General features: G+C 42.9%; 1 protein-coding gene and 1 long non-coding RNA gene across 3 annotated transcripts in view; one reads left to right on the forward strand and one right to left on the reverse strand.

Moving 5' to 3' along the window:
* MRPS11 (mitochondrial ribosomal protein S11) overlaps nucleotides 1–19,929 on the forward strand; it is a 191,311-nt gene that overhangs the window by 38,442 nt on the left and 132,940 nt on the right. The window contains exons 2-4 of one of the 2 annotated variants that reach the window (XM_078683176.1): nucleotides 120–239; nucleotides 9,427–9,525; nucleotides 11,244–11,373. In XM_078683176.1, the coding sequence (XP_078539302.1) occupies nucleotides 120–239; nucleotides 9,427–9,525; nucleotides 11,244–11,373 (349 nt within the window). The remainder of the gene's footprint in view (nucleotides 1–119; nucleotides 240–9,426; nucleotides 9,526–11,243; nucleotides 11,374–19,929) is intronic. The other variant, XM_078683177.1, reaches the window with a different exon arrangement.
* LOC144824090 (uncharacterized) lies at nucleotides 5,946–10,678 on the reverse strand. Its single transcript, XR_013608895.1, has 3 exons — nucleotides 10,439–10,678; nucleotides 6,885–7,082; nucleotides 5,946–6,334 (listed from the first exon to the last, which is right to left on the reverse strand). It is a non-coding gene; the product is annotated as an uncharacterized LOC144824090 (long non-coding RNA).

The following is a 19,929-nucleotide window of genomic DNA, read 5'->3' on the forward strand; positions in this document are numbered from 1 at the left end:
TGGCTTACAAATCCTCTTCACATATAAATGTCATCGTCAGTATTCTGTCGTAGGTGTGCTGTGTGAAGTTCATGGTGTACTGTGATTGGCATCCATTATTGCTATTCCTATTATGACAGGGCTCCCAACGTTGCTTTGTGCCGTGGTGTTCACGCAGGAGTACAAAAGCTGCAGGGATCAACAGAGAATGCCAGCAGGGCTGCTGAAGTCACAGATACCCAAAGCTCAAGGGATTTCCGGTAAGATTTGTGTTTTTTTTATTTATTTTAGTAACAATTTGACTTTTAGTTGACGGTTTACTAAGGGGCTCGCACCCTGTCACCATAATTTTAAAACACAGTATGACATGCCCCATGCATTCAAAACCAATAAGTGTGGTGGCCTGCACACCAATGTAATCCTATGATTCTATTATGTAACTATTTAAAGTATATCTTAAAACCAAATATGCGGGCTATCGCGTGTATGGGGTTTAGCCCGAAAACCCCAAGAACTATAAGACAATGAGGCAATGGAAACCACTGCCTACGTGATGCACAGCTTTGAAAACCTAGTGTCTTCAGTAAGATTCAACACTCTTTACTGTTTGTAAATCATATGTTTATGATTATTTCATCATTGTTCAAATCAACTTCACACAGAATTATAAAAATTATATATCAAAATCCCGAATTGCAGTTCATTCACTTTTCAAAAAAAAATCACCATAATAGATGCCACCTACAAAAGATATGTATGTTGTAACAAAATTGTACACTTTCAATTGTTAACAAAACTCCCAATGCATTTCGGGTTCCTCCGAACCCTTCTTCGGGGGAAATATAGTACTTTCATGACAAACAAAATATTCAAATCTTCATAGTCTTCTCGTGGACCTACAACGCAATGTTAAAAACCGTGACTAAAGATAGCCAATATATTAACAGTCAATACAATACATGAAAATCTGTTAGAATTTGCACTCCTGATGAAAGAACTGAAAGAAATATGTGAAGAATGTATTGTAAAACAACCATCAACCCGAAACCTGTGTACAGCTAAGCTGACCCAGTTTGTATGAATTCTCAAAACCGATTAATCAAATGCGTATCCTATTGTGCAATTTGCTAGCGCCACCTTATAGCCCTCACACCCATGCGCAGCAGCCGAAGATGCCTAGAAGTGAATACATCCTCATCAGTATAAGAAATGTAACCAACTGTGAAAGTGGGGGTAAACATCCAAAGTTACCATATCTACACAATCTAATTACACCATTATGAGACACTGTCTTACCACAGCAGCGCTGCAGAACTCAAGGCATTTGCGAGCTGTAAAGATAAATCGTACGTCTTGGTAACTCACTCTCGTGTATAAGAAAATACAATTATCTTACCCGTGTGTTGCCCTGAAAACCTCCAATGCTCTATAAACTCTGTTCACCCGCTCAACCTTGCCTTCAAAATCTAAAAAAGAGGCAGTGAAAGCCGCGTTTTAGTTCTCCGTACCCCCCGCTCTCCTGGGAGCTGACTCAAAGAATCTATCGTAAAATGCCCAAACGCTCACCGTCTCCCGAGTCCTACATGGGTCTCGATTCCAGCTGGGACCATCAGTCACGTGCACGTCTCCACACGCTAGTGTTACGGAAACTTCTGTGTTAGGATTTAAAGGAACCGGCGTCTATTTTGTATCCACGCTTCCACCATGCCCGATCAGTTCAGTGAAACTTTATTGATAAACCAGTCATGAACAACATTTTATTGTTCACAATACGCTATCAATACGCAATATATATCTTCTCCAAAACCTTTGTCCATTCACAGAAAGTTAAACTCAAGCCCAAATTCTTCAAGTGTGAAAATATTAATTTATATGAATGATAGAGCGCAGGTTCACCTGCCCAGAATTTTTACCATACTCACCTGGGCCCATAAACACTTACACACTTTGAACAAGTAAACCCTATGCTTAACCAGTGATTCATTTAACCTTTTTAGGACCTATACCTTGACTTACCAATCCCAGTCACCCGCACCTAGAGTCCTAAGGGATCTAGGGAGTTAGCAAGAAAATAGGTAGCAAATAAACATTTGCACTCATAGAATAACCACAGACTCTGGAAAGATTTAAATGCTTTGCCTAAATAATGTTTTAAATGTCAATGTCCATACTAAATTTGTCAAAGCTTGGTTAATCAAGAATAATATCAAAGCAAGATGATGTGAGAGTATCATGAAATGTTCTTTAAGCATTGAAATATAGGAAGGGTAAGAAAAGGGAAACAGCACAATGACATACCCTTACGACTTATATTAACCTAGAATGGTGTGAAGATCTACCATGGCCACAGGCTGGAATAAAGGACAGGACCCCCGATAATGCAGGTGCCAGCAGGATAGAACAGGTGCAGACCAGAATCAGGATAAGTACGGACCAAATTGGATCAGGACAGGACCACCGCAGGTCAGGACTGGCACCCACAGCTAAAGTGCAATGCATGCGTCACATCCCTCTCTGCAGCTAACAGTCGGACCCCGATTGGGTTAACGAATCTTCTCCCCAGGAACCCCGATTGGGTTATCGAATCTTCTGATAGAGTGCTCCGACCAGCACCTGTGCTCCCAAATCTTCTGACAGAGTGCTCCGCCAGCACCAATGTTCTCGATCGCCTATTGAGTGCATTGGGTCAGTGACAGGTCAGCTATTCGGACAAGTTGTACAATCTAACTAAGCCTACCTTAGATATACCATTTTCCAGGGCAGTGTACCACCCCTAATGTTGCAAATGTGTGAATTCCCTCATTTTGATTGGTCAAAAGACGAGGAGAGGTCATCACACCATACCAGTTATTGAGGTCATGCTCTTCAATATTCAGATTTATGTTCCCTCCCATAACTTTATTTTCCCATGCACTTTTATTCCACCCGACAGTAAATGTATCAATAAGAACTACAATGTATTATAAATTTGTACAATCCAGCTTCCTCTTGTGGGGTTGAGAGGTCAGCTTCCCAGGCGCATCTTCTAGCAAGTCAAGACTTGGCCGGGTTTAAATGTCAGTGCTTCAGGAATGTGAGCACAGGCGCAGTTTCTCCAAAGATGGAGTTCAGAAGTACAGGTCAGGCCCAAAATACGATACATGCAAAAGTAGAAAAGAAACAGTTTTAGAACAAGAAATAAATGAATGCACTGTATACCACTTATCTCTACTCTATTCCCTTTACTTTATTTTAACTACAGCGTTAGGAATTAAGCAGAACGAACAACCTAGTAAAAGCAATAGCGCAAGCGTTAGCATGTGAAAACACAGAGCAGCCATCTTAGTTCTAGTGCGCATAAGCAAGAAATTCCCACCTAGCAGAGAGAATATGTCATGTCACGTGAGTATGACAGACACATGCGCAGAAAATTTCCCGCGTTGCAACGGCCATTTTAGGACACTTGAATTACGGTTAGTAGAAAGCACATTGATAAGCTTCCCCTTGATACTAGAAATGACGTGTTTTGTATTGTTAATAAGACAAAACATGTTTATTAGTATATTACAGTTTTTTTTCGTGAAGGCTGAGTCCAACCAAGGCGCTGTACGTGCGAAACCATGCTCCATCATGAACATGAAGCAAGCAAAACGCCAGACACGTTTCGGTGCAGCCGCACCTTGGTCACGTCTTGTCTGTCATGTTTTCTAATTCCAATTTGAAGGTCTGATCTGAGCTACAATTTCTTTTACGCCGTAAAAGCTCACCATAAGGGATGCTGTTGATCCGATTTTTCGGATGGCAGCTCCTAGCGTGGAGCAGACTATTGCCTGACGTTAATTTGCGAAATAGTCTGCTGGTTAATTTATTATCTTGTACATCAATTTTTACATCCAGGAATTCTATACTTTCCCGCTGTACTGGTGAACTATATTTATATATAATGGGATCAATACTAGAAGCAGGAGGTAAAGGCTGTTTGAATTTGCCTGTGCTTTCTAATTAAAAATATATACATGGTGACAGGAGAGGATTTCTAATTTGCCATGCAGAGTGAATTTTCATTGTTTGATCCAGAGGGCCTCATGTGGAGACCCGATCTGTGGTTCACAAAGTGGTCCTGAGAACAGGAATGCGTCTGATGTAAATTAATTGGATATATATTCTTAGGGTTCAATACCTATAAAAAAGTAAACTGGCCGGTCGAGATGAAATCACATACACGGTGACAGGAGAAGTTTTAAAACTCCCCATGTATAATGAGTAATCTTTTATTATCAGGATCGCTTCTAAATGAGCGCCTGATCCTCGTTTACCAATGCAGTCCAACATGATGCGTCAGATGTAACTTCCATTCAGTTACAGAACTTAAAGTATGGAGTACTTCGACAAGTGGCTCACCGCAAATCCGGCGAAGCAGAGGCTCGTGACCGGAGGATCTATTGGGGCATAATATCAGTATTTAGCACATCGATATGGAAGGAGGCAGTCGATGCTTGGCAAGGGGTCTCTACTTAGTCGAAATCACAAGGCCGTTGGAGAATTCCCGTCGGCAGTACCTGAGGAGATTCACTGCTCCGACCCGTCTAGCATGCTCTGTTCCACATTAATAGAAATAGAGGAAGGAGACGATTCATGCTAATGAAAGTGCGCGTTGGTTTAGTGTAACCAAAGGGCAATATTGGCAGCCATCTTAAGGAGGTGAATGTGGCCAAGTAATCTATATGCGCTATTGTGAATGCTTATTATAAAGTTCATTCCAAATCTGACTAGGCATCAACCTACAACAGATGGCATACTCTAATGTAGTAGACCACACAATTTTTGTCATACATACTAGATGTCCCAAGAGAATTGGTCTAAGTGGTTGGATAACAGTAAGCAGCCATCTTTTGGTTGTGGTCTGCCAAGTTATTTACCTATCGTGTTTGTTATTTATTCTGCTTATTCCTGTATCTATCTGTTGGGGTATACAGTGGTATTAGAATTGGTAGATGGATAATATCAAGAGCAATTATACAACCCACACATATACATAATTCAGACTAATAAACTTGCGCCATTCTTCCATACTATTTAGCCCTTTTTGAATTGAGTTACATTTGTCAATCCATTTACATTCTAGAGCCTGCAAAATTAATGATATATCTCCACCTCTTTGAGGGATTTTGGCTTTATCAATGATTTACCACCGCAATTCGGCATCAGTGTACGTTTGTTCTTTGTAATGTTGTACTAATGGGGCATTTTCTAAAGGACATCGTATTCTACTCCTGTGCTGTCCTACACCTGCCTTCACTAGTTGTGATTTCTCATCTATGTATATTAGGTTGCACGGACACCAAATGTAGTAAATCACGTGTGAAGTAGAACAATTTGTATGGTCCTGTAGGGCCATCCTAATCCCTCCATGTACAAATTCCTCGGTGTTGGTAGTGTATTGGCAGGCTATACATCTGCCACATTTGAAGTGACCTTTTATGGATTATAATCCTCAGACGTTTACAATAGTGCCCTCCTGTTTGTGAATGCTAGTGTCAGAGTGTACCAGATGATCTCTAATGTTTCTACCGTTTCTGTATGAGAGCATTGGGAGTTCCTTAAATATCTTCATGGTATGTATTCAGTGTGGGCCAATGCCGCTAAATGGTTTTGGCAATTTGTGTGCTGTGTGGGCAAAGGGTAGTCACACAAATATGTTTCTTACAGGGTGTGTTTTTAGCTTCGGTTTTCGTATCTCTTCTCATGGGCTATACCAGGCCCCTGTTTCTAGGTATTGAACCCTAAGAATATATATCCACTTAATTTACATCAGATGCATTCCTGTTCTCAGGCCCACTTTGTGAACCAAAGATCGGGTCTCCAACTGAGGCCCTCCGGAGCAAACAATGAAAATTTACTCTGCATGGTGAGTTAGAAACCCTCTCCTGTCACCATGTATATATTTTTAATAAGAATGGACAAGCTAATTTAAACCGCTTCACCCCCTGCTTCTAGGTATTGATCCCATTGCAAAAAATATCCACCCTGAATTACTGGAAGAAAGGGTGACAGCTATTGGTTATTGAGAAAACTTATGCCAAGAGTGATTCAGCGCTTACTTCAGGGGCTCAAGTGGCCCTTAGTTAAGCACTTCTCTTATATATATTCCTTAAACTAGCCCTCACACACTTCCTCATATACCCCAATAATGTCAATGAATACTTTGCTGTCCCAAGGAATTCTCTGTCCTGAAGAGACCCCCATTTCCACAGTTGGGTCGAAATATCGTCGGCAACAATTAAGGATGGACTTGAAAGCACAAGAAAAGCTGCTGGGTCTTGATCTGAACCCGGTGAATTCGAATCACAAAAGACATCCTTCTTACGCGGATAACCTGTCGTTTAAAAAAATACAGTCACTTCATGTTCTAATATAAGTTGGTTATAATCACTTCACTGGGGTCACAAATGTCACAAATTTTCTATTCTCTAATTATTGCACATGCATTATAATATGAGCGAGTGTGTCTTTTATAAAGATTTCTGTAATTATAGCTATATTACTGATTTTGGCTGTAGTGACTATTAATAAATACACTCATCGGGCTACTTTAGGTAATATTGCAAATATTGAATTTATTGAGCTATTTAGATTATATTACATTTATTTTGACTTTTTCAGGTTTATGATTGAATCATTGCAAAAGTTAAACACTTGCAAAAATGAAAAACACTTTCTTAAAATGGCTTACTTGTGAACAATTGTTGCTAGCTAAAAATATTTTGCGAGCTAAAAAATATTTAATTTATGCAGCAGAGGATGCGTTATGTGTCACATGTGGACAAACCGTATTTACGAGTAAAACGCATCAGAGTCGCTTATTTCAGTGAAGATGATGATTATTCAATCAATCAATGAAGGATTTTTTAAGCGTGGCAAATCACCTGTGAGGGTCTCAAAGTGCTGAAGTTGCGAGTTGTTTCGCTGTAATCTGGTCAGTTGAACAGCCAGGTCTTGAGTTCTTTCCTCAATTGCTGGAGCGATGAGGCGGTCCTAAGGTGTAAAGGGAGGTCGGTCCAAGCTTTGGCTGCCAGGTGTGAGAAGGAGTGTCCTCCATTGTTGCCTCTGTAGATCCAGGGTGTCTGCGAGAAAGAGGAAGGCATTTCATAGGTGACTCTTAAAAAACAGCTCGGCCTTCTCCCCACTTTTCAAGGCTTTAACCAATATCAACAGATTTTTTTCTCTTGAAGTTTGGCCATCCTACATTTTTTAAGATGCTCAGGCTGAAGATTCCTCTAGCCGCAACTAGAGTCTGGTCTCAGACTGCTGCGCATACCTTATTATAACGATGAATCACCTATATGGGACTCTCCAGGCACTCTGGCATGTCTACTGGATGCACTTGCACTTCCCATACGTAAATCTGGGATTCTTAAGGGGGGTCAATTAATTGCAGACCATGACTTGATTCCTTGGCAGTGCTTCCCTGAACTAACAAACAACTCTGCCTCAAAATGTAAATACTATCAGATCTCGAGCTGGTTAAAATCGTCAGGGAAAGAGATAGTAAGGAATCGGGACCTGGTGAACTGGATCTGCACAAGATCTACAACTTGGAAAGAGGTAGCAGCATGGTACTGGCTGATGATCGAGACTGGGGAGGATAGGCTGAACCCATTCACAGAGAGCTGGAAGAAGGACCTGCCGGGTGAAGACCTCGAAATCCTAGGGCAAGTATCTGTGTCTATTCTGTGGTCTTATGTGAAAGCCGCACCTTTAAAGAGAAACCATCTTTTCACTGTCCATAAGGCATACTGGACGCCACAGAAGTTGTCAAAGTTGGGGAACGGTGCGATAAAGAAGTGCCCGAAGTGTGATGAGGTCCACATGTTCTGGCAGTGTCCCTCTATTCAGCTCTTCTGGAATCATGTGAGTAAGACCATTTCCAATATTATGGGTAGAGAGGTTTGGGTTGTCCGGACCCTCAGTTAATTTTTGGGGTGATTCCTAGTGGGGTCAAAAACCTAACAAACACAACACTTTCTAAAAACCAGAAGGTGCTCCTTTTTCTTCTGATACTTCTGGCACAAAGGGAGATATGTGAAAAATGGATTCTCCCCCTCTCCCCCAATTAAAATTGAATGGATCTGATCGGTACAGCGAATTTCACAACTTGATAGAGCAAATAAAAGGGTAACAAAAACAAAATTTTGGGATCTCTGGGATACTTGGTCTACAACCTATGTTTCTAGTTTCTCTCTAGGAAATAACATACACTTTTTTCTCACATAATGTATTTTTTTTTCCGGTATAATATACTGTTTTTCTTTAGTCTCGCCCTTTGCTTTAATAGGGTTTTGTTATTGGGATTCATTTGGTGTAAGAAATACATTATTTGCTCTATTAGTCCAATGATTACGAACTTGCTCTCTAGGCAGATAGGATGGGAACCCAACTAAGTTTATCTATACAGGCCTGCAGAAGAATAGGGGCCATGGTCAACCCAGGTAGGCCACCTCCACAACTGACCCCGGGGGTAGGAACTTACCCATTCTTCGGTGTGGAGTGACCGGGTGTCTCTTTGCCCCTTTACTGATCTGACTGGCCCTACCTTCTTGAATTCAGAGCATCCTTTCGAAAAATGAGGACACAAATATAAAAACGTTTTTTAAAAAAACGGGGAAAAACTATTGCATCTCTTTAAAGATCACAGCATCACAACACTGTAGTAGCACACTTCTGCTTCCTCAACTCATCTACCACTTAAGTCATTTGTTGGCCGTATCTTTGCCTTAGTCCCCTTAAAGTACTATGTTACCTCTTGGCTGGGTTCATGCTATTCATAAATCACATACATACACTACATACACAAACTTTCCTTCTCATCTTTATGTAGTATTCCCATTTTGATTTACTGATTTAATTAGGCCTTACGTTTATAGAGAAATTCACAAACTTTTTCAGTAAGTTACATAGTAAATTTAATTTGGCTTTATAAGTTCTGCCAAAGAAGCATGGGCTTTTATTGTAAAATATTTATGGCTCGAAGCCTATATTTTTCACAGCATCTCTCTGGAAGTTTTTTTTCTAATATTTTCTTTTTGCATACCTAGTTCATTATAAAATCTCTGGATGCAGCTTTACATATGTCCCAAGTATTATGTAACAGTGTGACTTCATTAACATCACCCTTTGAAATGACTTTGCACAAAACTTCAGAAGCTAAAAAATGTTTTTAATAACTCGAAGGACATAAATTAAATCCCTCTCAAATGTTTCCTTTCTTTTAGGGTAATAAATGAAAATCAAAAATACCTGGTGCATAATGTGAAATAATGATTGGATTGAGCCCATTTCTGAATGTAAAAGAGTAGGAGTCATTAAATTGTTGCTTGAAATTGCTAGGTGAGGGTTACATACATACCAAAACTTCTAAAGCGTGTTGTACTGTTTTTTACCTCACAATATTTGTCTATTTATTTGCAGTCTTTTCCCACCAATGCCAGGAGAAAACAGCAGCTTAAGATGGGGAGGAAAGAAGTTTGAAGAAATCCCAATAGCTCATATCAAAGCAACATATAACAAGTAGGTGTTCTGCATGGATGAGAAGTTTAACTGCGTTTTGTTGGCTTTTACATACATTACTTGTGAAACACTGTGTGAGTATAAGTGTAGACTGAATTAGTTTGCTTGGGAAATAATATTATATTTCACTGTTCCACCCATGGTGTTCATGTGATAATTGTCTGTGTAGATTTTACTATTTCTAAAATTGTGTAGATTGTTTGTTTTGGTTTTATGCCCTTATCTGTAGTTGAGTGGTTAACTCCCGCCTGTCGTCAGCAACTTTCTGCATGGTTAGCCAGACTATCTCTCATAAGGTCCCGGTCTGCTTGGGCAGAGGTCATCTGTTTTTCTACTGCCCATTCTAGTTTTTCTTGCCCACGGATTAGTTGCTGGATTAAATTCTCCATCGCGAGGCGAACCAGATCCCACTTCTGACACCACGTGTAGCGTGGGCAAGAAGTGGACCGAGACAAGATAGGATGGGGCTTGCACCAGAGTGCCGTTTATTGAGTCTCTACAACACAAATATGGAAACAAGGTATGCTCTTCCCAGAAACTGCTAGGGGCTCTGTACTTGGTTCTTCAGTACAACGGTTTGTGGGAGTTGTAGTCCGTTCCTTCCAGGGTTCTTGGGATGCCTTCGTGACTTGTGGTAGTCCCTCCCGTCGCTAGACTCGGTGATACTTTGCAGGGCTGTGCGCCGGACCACAGGGAAAGAAAGAAAACAAAGAACAGAAACTTCAGGAAGGGTTTTTCCTTCCTCTTTCTTACGCTGGTATGCAAGGGGGGGAAGTGTGGGAAAAGGCACCACCGTCACCAGTGTCAGCGCTCTTGCGGCGATTAGCTGGCTTTAGGTTTGGTCACCCGTACCGCCCCCAGCCTTCCCCTCAAGTCGGGTCCCTCCCGGAAGCAGCCCGAGACGCCCCCGTACCTTGTTAAGCCACAACCCTTCTCCTGGGCCGTGGCGGGCTTCAGCGCGTTGCCAGCTATGGTCTGGCTGCCCTTCTCCTCTCTCGTCCGTTCTCTCCTCCGGCGACGCAGATTCTTCGGTCTTGGCTGGTTCCGAGGTCTTCTGTTGCACGTTGTTCCACGGCAGCACTTCGAATGTAGTCATCAGCTCCTCCCAAGCAGGTCCGAACGAACGAACGTCTTCTTTGGCGTCTTCCTTTTTCAGCCGGTCCGGACCACGTGACCCCGTCAGCTGACCGGCCCAGGCATGTGCATTAAAGGGCCCGCACTCCCCGGGGACATTCTGTAAACATAGAACGGGAGAACAGTGAGGGGAAAAGTGCCCCTATTGTGTGTCCATAGAGTCCGTGTCCTCACAGCAGGCCATGTGGTTGTTGTACTAGCGAGTTTATTCACGCTATCGCCAACCATCATAGCCACTAACTCCTGAGTGACAGGGGTGGCCTGGTCAGTACTTCATGTTATAGATTCTGGATGGAGTATAGAAGGGAGTGGGAAGCCTGGAGGAAAGAACGTGGAAGTGGCAAGGATGAAAAAAAACAATATTCTTCATAGTGTATGTCAACTGTTTCAGGTCGGGTTGTAAGGGGGGCTGCGCTTGAGTGTGCTTTCTATAAAAAGAAGGACTTGCATGTGTGTTCTTGCATTCAGGCCATTTGATTTAGTTTGTTTTGTTGTTCCCCTGTACAGCTGATACGTATGCTCATGATGCCCCTTATCTGATGTAATGGTTTTGTATTTAATAATTTTCCAACTTTTTTCTAAAGCACGCACATTCAGCTCACGTCCCCTGAAAATGAGCCCCTTGCCCGTACCTCGTGTGGTACAGAGGGCTTCAAGAATGCCAAGAAGAGCACCGCCATCGCAGCACAAACCGCTGCTATCTCCGCAGCATCAGTAAGGACTTCTTTTTTTCATTCAGTGCATGCTTGATTATAGATGTTGCTGCTTCACATTTAAAGTGTTCACGGGTCTGATTGTTTTGAAAAGTGAGTTTGCCTTTTACAAAAACTGTTTGAGAGTATAATGAGACTAGACTGAATTGTTTGTTTTGTATTTTCTACATGTAGGTTCTTTATGTGGATTTGTGTACTAGGCCATAAATGTAATTTAAACAACAATCTAGGTTTTTAACGTGAAATGTATTGTATTTGTAGACAATCTTAAAGAAAAAAATTGCGTGTATGAACAAACAGAAGTTAATAATGGCAGAAGGACTAATAAGCAGTGTAACATCACAATTGTAGTATCGCTTATAAAGAATATTATGGGAATGTGCTACAGAAAAGATGTGAGGACGCCACGCTCAAGTGTATCAAACGCAGAAGAGCGAAAACCCATCCAAAGCACCTGGAAGATAAAACAAATAACTGTCAACATTTTGTTATCTAGAGATCACAGGAAAAATTGTTATAGCCTCAGTGTTAACTGTAGGAAGCTAGATATGTACATACTATACCAAAGTAAAGTATAGTGTGCACAGAGACCAGCGGATCCCCAACGGCTTACAGAGGTAAAAGTAGATAATACCTTACTCTCTATTTGTGGTAGTGGGGGCAAGCAGTAAGGCTTTATCAGGCTTTTTTTTAGAACCTAGTAGGACTTGGTGCAGGTGAGTAAAAATAGTACTTTTCAAGAATAATACAGTTGAAGGCAATTGAATGCAGTTGTTTTTTTCTTACAGGTAGGTCAAATGTTCAGAAACAGTTAAAATTACGTTTGCAGTTACTTTGTAATTACTTTTTAGATTACTTTTCAGATTACTTTTTCTACTCAGTGTGATATGCCTAGATATCACACTGGAACCTTTTCTAGATAAAAGATAAGTAAGTCAGTTTTGGTCAAAACATAGTTTCTCAGGTTTTCATACAATTTTCAACTCCAAACAGAGAACTTTTTCCCAAGAAAAACAGTCAATGCAGTCCTATAAGAGAAAATCAGGTTATCATTTTAAAGGGGAGTAATCGGTCTTTGGAGTTGGGTTTCTGGGGTTAGAACCATGGTTCCCCCAGGGTCAAGGATGCACTCACAGACCACCCTCAGCGGCACTAGGGCGGCTGGGTGCAGAGTGCTGAAGCCCAATGTTATCTGACGGGGGATAAGGGGACTCCGGTTGGTGGCTGCTCACGGCACGTCACTTGGATGTGGGAGCAAAGCTCCTAGGGTTCAGCTCTCGGCAACGAGGGATCCACGATAGCACATAAGTTGCACCCACAGCGGCACTAGGGCAGCTAGGTGTAGGGTGCTGGATCGATGTTGAGAGCCATGTTGTTTTCAATAGGGAAGCTCCGATCAGAACAAACACTGCAGGCTCGGGCTTGAAGATCTTCAGGAGGCAACCACTGGTTGAAGAGGTAAGTTGGTATGTCGTGGTATGCCGGGCCACTGTCGGTTCGGCCACCCAAGGGCGTGGGGTACAGGGGTGTCTCTTGATATCGGGTTTTCCTTATTGGCTCCGATCGCGGTCCTGGGGATCCTCTAGATAGAGGCTGCAGGCGTCATCGGGAGACTTAAGGTAGGTCAGGGATCACCAGATCCCAGCTCAGGATCGCCGGGGAGATCTCCTTGTGGTGTTGGGCCACTCGAACTCGGGCCATGGGCATTGGGTGCAGAGTGGTGCAGACTCGGGGATGTGGCCAGAGCCACAGTCTATTGGTGATCAAATCCGGTGCTCACAGGAGACAAAGTCTTTTCAAGTGAAGGCAGGGCAGATCCTCCGGGTTCTGGGGGGCTACTGGCTGCAGGACACACCTGGATTTTGCTTGAGGAGGTTGGGACAGGCCGGTAGGGTTGGGGACATGTCAGTTGGTCTCCTCTTCTTCCTTCAGCATGGCTGTTCGCTCCTTCTTCTTCTTCTTTCTTCTTGTCTGCGGAGGCAAGGATCGGGGTTGCCCCATAATATTAAATTTAGGGGCGTTTCAGGTAGCTGCAGTTGGGACCAATGGGTCCCTTCCTTGGGGTGGGCACACACCCTATTATGCCAGCCTCCAATGGAAGGAGGGCATAAGCCTCACTCTGGTTGGCTGGGTCCCCTATCCTCAAGATGGTGGGGACTGAGAGTTGTACCTCGCTTCCCCCACCTGAGGGGTGGGGTTGGCAAACGTGGGCACACCTCTCCTCCTATCTTGATTTGCCCAACGATTCTTCCTCCCAAAGTGGGGGCCAGAACCGGTGGGGTCTAGTTGCTGTGAGCAGTAAATTGCTGGGGCAGAGCTTCCCCTTTGTGGACCCCGCCCATCCTGGGGAAGGAGGCGTGGCACCTACTCATGCTTCCTGTTTATTTATGTTCTGTTAATTGTATTATAGTAGTCTGTACACTTACATATAACTCTGGAGACCAGTACGCTTCTGCCCCCCAGTCCCTTTGTTGCTAATTTTGTTCAGATAGTAGCAGGTCAATTTCCTGTTTTCTATATAATCCTTTTCGGGTACCTCTTCCCCTAGTATCATTCTCTCAATGGGGCTGCTGTCTTCCAGCATCTCGAAGGCTATGGATTCTGCTCTTGAGGATTCTTTTACTTTGAAATAATGAAACTCCTATGATGAGTCAACATCATTTTTGCCTATAACTAAAAATACAAAAAGTTTACCAAAATCATTAAATTATGTTAGTTCGTAGTGAACTGGTACCTAAGTGCAGTTTCATGCCATCAGCAATGGAGTGGAGGTCTTTTTCATCAAGTGGGCTGGCCTGGTCATATTAGTCTTCAGCTGCTGGGAAAGTTCACTCTCGTCACAGGCCTCGAAAAATTATTAAAATCCTACTAGACGTACAGGTCTAGTGACTTAAATAATCTACTCAACTTAATTATTATGCTTTTGACCCATGAACTGTGTTCAAATTAGGTGATCCTTGGCAAGTATTTTAATTCACTGTGCTGACATTTCTTCATTATCACTTATGAATACACCTTCAAATATGCGAATTCAGCATGCCTTCTGTACAAAAAGCACTTTTGTTTGATTTAATGCACAAAACTTTTGCTCTCAATATAATACAAATCTTGCCACATATAGGATACACATGGCCACTGACTTCCCTCTTAGTTCATTAACCGCATTGTCATGAAGGCGGGGGCATGAATGTTTCTCAAATCATGTATAAAAACAATCACTTTAATAAATACATACCTGAAGCATGAAGTGGTAGCAAACATATCTGCAATCAGTAGATTTTCCATTGAAATGGCTACAACATTTCTCACTGACTTGTGGTTTTACTGATAAAATGATATAGTGTACAATGTTTGAAAATCAACTTCCTGCAAATATTTGTCAGTAGCACATCACCAAGTAAAGTGTACTGATTTGTTTTACTCCTATTTAAATCTTTGTTTGCATCACACTTCTGAATTACAAAAAACAAGTTTTTTTTATAATTCAGATATATTTTGAAATACTTGCACAATTTATTTACAACTTAACCTGTTTAATTATTGTTTGTTACAAAAAAACCTTGACATCTTACAGACTTTTGTTTCACAACCATTGTCAGCCAGTTCACTTGACAAAAATCTCTAACTGTAATAAGAGAAAAAAAAGTAAACACATTTTTACCAGGATAAGTTAAGAAACAATTAGTAAAAAGTAAAACTGACATCTGACCTCTGCCCTTGAACAGACAGCAAATGTGTCAAGATAAAGCAAGATTTAAAGGTGTCTTTATTGCTCAGTCACTTTCTGAATTAACAGAAGCCTGTTTCTTCCAGCTCAAGTTCAGTCACCAGAATGATTGAGTAGCTGCTAAAAATACCTCGACCTGTTAAAATTTGACTTGCCATAGGGAGTGGGCAAGTAGATTTTTTTAGGCATGGTTTTGTAGCCCTTAGCACCTAAGGCAGACAATTGGGCACTAGGTCTCTTTCCTGCCAGGCCTCATGCAGATTCTAGTCCTCTGTGGCATGCTGGGTTATCTTTGAGTCCATAGTCCTTCATCTTATTGTGTCCCTGAAACAGGTAAGCAGTAGGCCAACTACTGAATCTTTAGAGAGGAGTTCCAGTCCATTGCTGCCAGCAGGATTCAGGAGCCCTTGAGTGAATTATCTTCTTCCAACAGGATTATTCTACCACCAAGGCCTCCTTCTTCATATAGAACCTTCCCAGGCCCATGAATGTTCTGAGGAGGTGATGGTTGGAATGCAAGAGTGAACCTGCGCAGTATCCATTGATTTGAGAAATTCTGTCATCCATTCAGATTTCTTCTTGCAACTGCTCCACCTCCTTTACTATTAGTTCCACTTTGCCTTACTGTACAATTACCCAGCACCCCCTGTTTCAAGATGGCAGAACTCCGCTGCTATTAGGTTGTCCTGTGTTCAGCTACTTAGTGACTCCGCTATTAAAGGGGCTCTCCATCCATCTGAAAGGGGCACAAATGGTTCTGTCCCCTACTGTGAAAGTACCTAGGCGCTCCGAGTGGTTGCTAGGAATAAACGTTTCCTTTGCATCTATAAGTCAAAAGAGAATTGTGCTAAAGCTGCCATTTGTTCTGCCAGCTGTTCTGTCATCTCCCAGATGACTGATCTTTGTGAAGTGGTCAGCAGTTAACACCCATTTGCTCTTCCTCGTTTTACAGGCAGGATGTTGCCCTCTGATCCAGCGTAGCTAACTCTCACAGCCAATGATGTGTATTCCAGCTTTCGATGTGTGGCAGAGCTGGTTTGAAACCAAGTCTGGTTCAGACAGGATTACAAAGTTTGTTTTCCACTTAAGTTATCAAAAACTGATTTTGCCATTAAATCCGATTTTTAGGTCTCGGACCTAAAGGCTGTGCTTGCGCAGACTTTGGTCGGAGATTTAATGTTTTTGAGACGGGGCTTGAACCCGCCTCTCTCCTCCATCTCTCCTCCATTGGCTGGCTTCCTAAACGGAGGCCAGCCATTAGAGGAGAGGGGCGTCACTCCAATCAAGCCCCGTCTCTCTATCAAATTCGGGGGCGTGTTTTTTGCGTTCTTTCCACCTGTGACGTCATCCGTCACTCAGAACCAAAAACACGCCCCGAATTAGAAATTTGCGGACGTTTGCGGCTGCCATTTTTGCCCGGAACAGCCTCGCTGCCACTGGAGGTAAGGTTTCTTCTGACCCTGATTGTGCCGTTTTTTTCTTGTTTCTGTCGTCTCCTTGTTTTCTGCTCCTTTTCGGGTTTGGCTCTGACAGAATCCCTTTCACGTCATCATTAGCGCAATGAGAACGGGTGTAAAGTTCGCTTTAATTGCTAGGAAACGACAGGCGGCCTGGTATGCAGTTTCTTCCGTCGGGGTTACGTCCAGGGCTTCTTAAGAGACGGCGGAATCACTTTAAAGTTGTAATGAATAAGTTACGGGCGAAGATGTTGATGCTGCCGCCGGCACAGGACTAGCCTCGGGGCCTAACAACTCGCCGCGCGGCTATAATGGTGCAAGACGTGTCCTCTGGGGCTGATGGGAGCGAAGCTGGGTGTACATTGGGAAAGGCTTTCATGCACCACCGGCCTCGCTGCCGGCCCAGACGGAAGTCCATGATGGTGTTTGGACAGTGTGTCTCTCTCCCTAAATGATCATTTCAATTTGGAGGCTGGGCGGGGACTGCAGTAATCGCTGCACATCCCCCCACCCGCTCTCTCCTTCATTGACCGCACTGCAACCCCCCAGGACTCCCCCACCCCACCTCCGTTCAGTGGGTGGAGAGCGGAGCGCGAGGCACACGCGAGTGAAGGCGACAAAAGCAGAGGAGGAGGGAACGTGGAGGGACGCTTTGTATTCTGCTTCCTGTGTTTTGGTCGTCAGTGCGACACATACAGCACCTTTCTGTGATTCGCCCTTCAGCTTTCCCATTTATGTGTGTGTGCTATTACAAGTAGCGCTATGTGCTGATTTCGGCGACTTCAGAGCGCCAACTAAGGGCCCATGGACGTGTACTCTTACCGTTTGTCCCTAAAACGCACTGAAAAGACCAGAGAAACACTTTCTCGACGAATATTTACACTTGGGCAGGAGGGTCAACCCGCGGCACAAAACTGAATGAAATCCGCATCCGTTCCTCGGAGTGGACCACCGTCGAGCGCCTCGAAGACTTCCCTCCGCTGGCACGTGGCTGTGCATCCGCCTCCAAAAGTTTACCACATCGGGAAGGCGAACGCCGGGAATAACAGATGATGAAGGCGAGATGCCCGTTATTCTAAATTGTGCTAAAGTGTGTCAAGCACATTTTTGTTCATGTTCGAAAGTGAACGCCACACCCAATGAGAAGAAGAGTAGTCATTCTAACTCAATAAAAATGTCAAATAAAGCCCTAAAATTAACTGGATTCAGAAAAGGGGGTGGTGATGAACAGAGTGCCTGAATTAAGCAGACCACTCTTACCCAGTCCAAAGATCAGGGCTTGATCCATCTAAAATTAACTGGAGCGCGTGTTCGCCTTCATTCAATATAACCATTAATAAGATGTACAAGTAAAGTGATAATGTTATCACAACCTTTTATTTTCCATTAATGTAAAAAAGATTCTAAATGATTTTTTTGTATTATTTTTTTTTTTTGCAGTGGCACAGGTTTGTAAGGGATGTCTTGGGTAATTCCTTTTCGTATTCTGGAAATAAATGTTTCCAATTGATATTTATATATAGTATTCAAGCCTCACCTTGCATTTATTCTTTCCCCTTCTTTCGTTAATTTTTTTACTTCTTTCTTGTGTTCGTTGAATTAAATAAATTCAATATGACCTGCATTAAAGTTGTATTGGGGCTAATGCTACAACTAGTGTTCTTTCGTCCCCAGTCGTTCTTGTTTCCAGTTTCTGCCATTAAGTGTCAGCCCTTCTAATAGGATCACCCAGACAAACTTCTTTCCACGGTCATAACGAATGTTCGATGAAATATCCCCTGATAACAGGCTCATCAGTGGTAAAAGATGGGAGGAAACACTGTCAGCATTTGTTTTATTAGACTTGTAACGACCGGGACCCTGCGTCTGCCACCCAGCAACAACCCAATGAAAAAGAAAAAGCATTTCCTGATATGCAGCTTCGAACGCGGTAGTACAGTACCCTCGGCGATTTTCTCTCAGACATGTTCGTTTACATGAATAAATCCATTCATACATGCGTTGCACTCATCAACTTTACACTATTTATTTAAAATATTCTCCCACGATTTTGCATTGAATCTCGTCTCTTCGAGTTTTTGCCTTCTTTGCATCACTGATGCTCTTGGATATCTTTTAGTATTCAAATTTCCCTCTTCTCCTGTCATTTTACTCTGCTTTCTTTCTCTCTTTCTCCGTCTCCTTCCACACTGGATCTTCTTTATCAATTTCCTCCTGCCCGCGACACCCCATCATTTCTTGCTGTCATGTCTACTGCCTCTTTCCACTGCTCTCTGTGATATATCTCTTCTCTTACCCGTGTTGGGGGCACGGTGCGGGAAATAAAGCACAGGGGGGCAGCCTCGCGGCGCTGCCCGCAGCTGGAGAACCAGAAGGCTGGTTAGTAACAGTACCTTGGTCTTGTGTTGTGAGATGCCCTTTCGGGCACTCTCTAACTCCCCCACCCTCCCCCTTCCCCTCCGCCCCTCGTTCATCCACCCGTCTGGACAGGCAGAGGTTGTCATTGGGTCTATTGACATTCTACACATCATATGCCTACAGCCACGAAGCATGTACAGACAACTCCTCCCCCTGAGCCCAGTGACCCAGAGCATCTACAATACGCACCCCACATACACCAACAGTCCACATGTACCTGGGCACTGTCGGCATGCCAAAAGCCAAGCATTACACGTGACACTACGCATTTTAGTACACTGTGCCATACCAGCAAGCAGAGGAAAATGGCCTGCATTTGGCAAGTGTTGGTCTGTGGGGATTAAGGATCGCCATCCGCAGGACTCTTTAGCTCCTCTCTGGCGTAGAGTCTCTTACCACCTTCCCTTGTTTTAAGAAAAAGAGTGCATGATACTGGAAAGAAGAGGTATGGGCCATACTGGGCGGGAGGAGGAAGAGACAGACACAGGCACTTGGGAAGGGTAAGAAAGATGCATGCCGGAGGAGAGGGAATTACAACAAAGTATGGGAAGTTGAAGCGCCATCTGAAAATGTTTGGAGACAGAACAGCACTGAGAAAGAGTGAGACGCAAATTAGGAGTGAGGTGGGAGGAAAGACGTAAGAAAATGGGCACTATTAGTTTCATCTCTATGCAGTGTGTCTTTAGTGAGAGAGAGAGAGAGAGAGAGAGAGAGAGAGAGAGAGAGAGTGTGTGTCCGCGAATACTCTCTAATGCTCACCTATTGCCATTGTAAATGGCAATACCATTTATTTTTGATGAAAGTAAATGTCATGAGCAATGCAAATAGCTCTACCTTTAATAATGCCGAGACCATTCCATTGTAAAAGCTTGTTTAAAACTTAAGTTGAAAATTGAAGCAGTTTTCTAGCATTTTCCCAAGTGGAGATAGGAGATGAAGATGTTATTTCACGTCT

This window comes from Lissotriton helveticus, chromosome 3_1 (genome assembly GCF_964261635.1).
Source record: "Lissotriton helveticus chromosome 3_1, aLisHel1.1, whole genome shotgun sequence".
In the NCBI taxonomy this organism is placed as follows: Eukaryota; Metazoa; Chordata; class Amphibia; order Caudata; family Salamandridae; genus Lissotriton; species Lissotriton helveticus.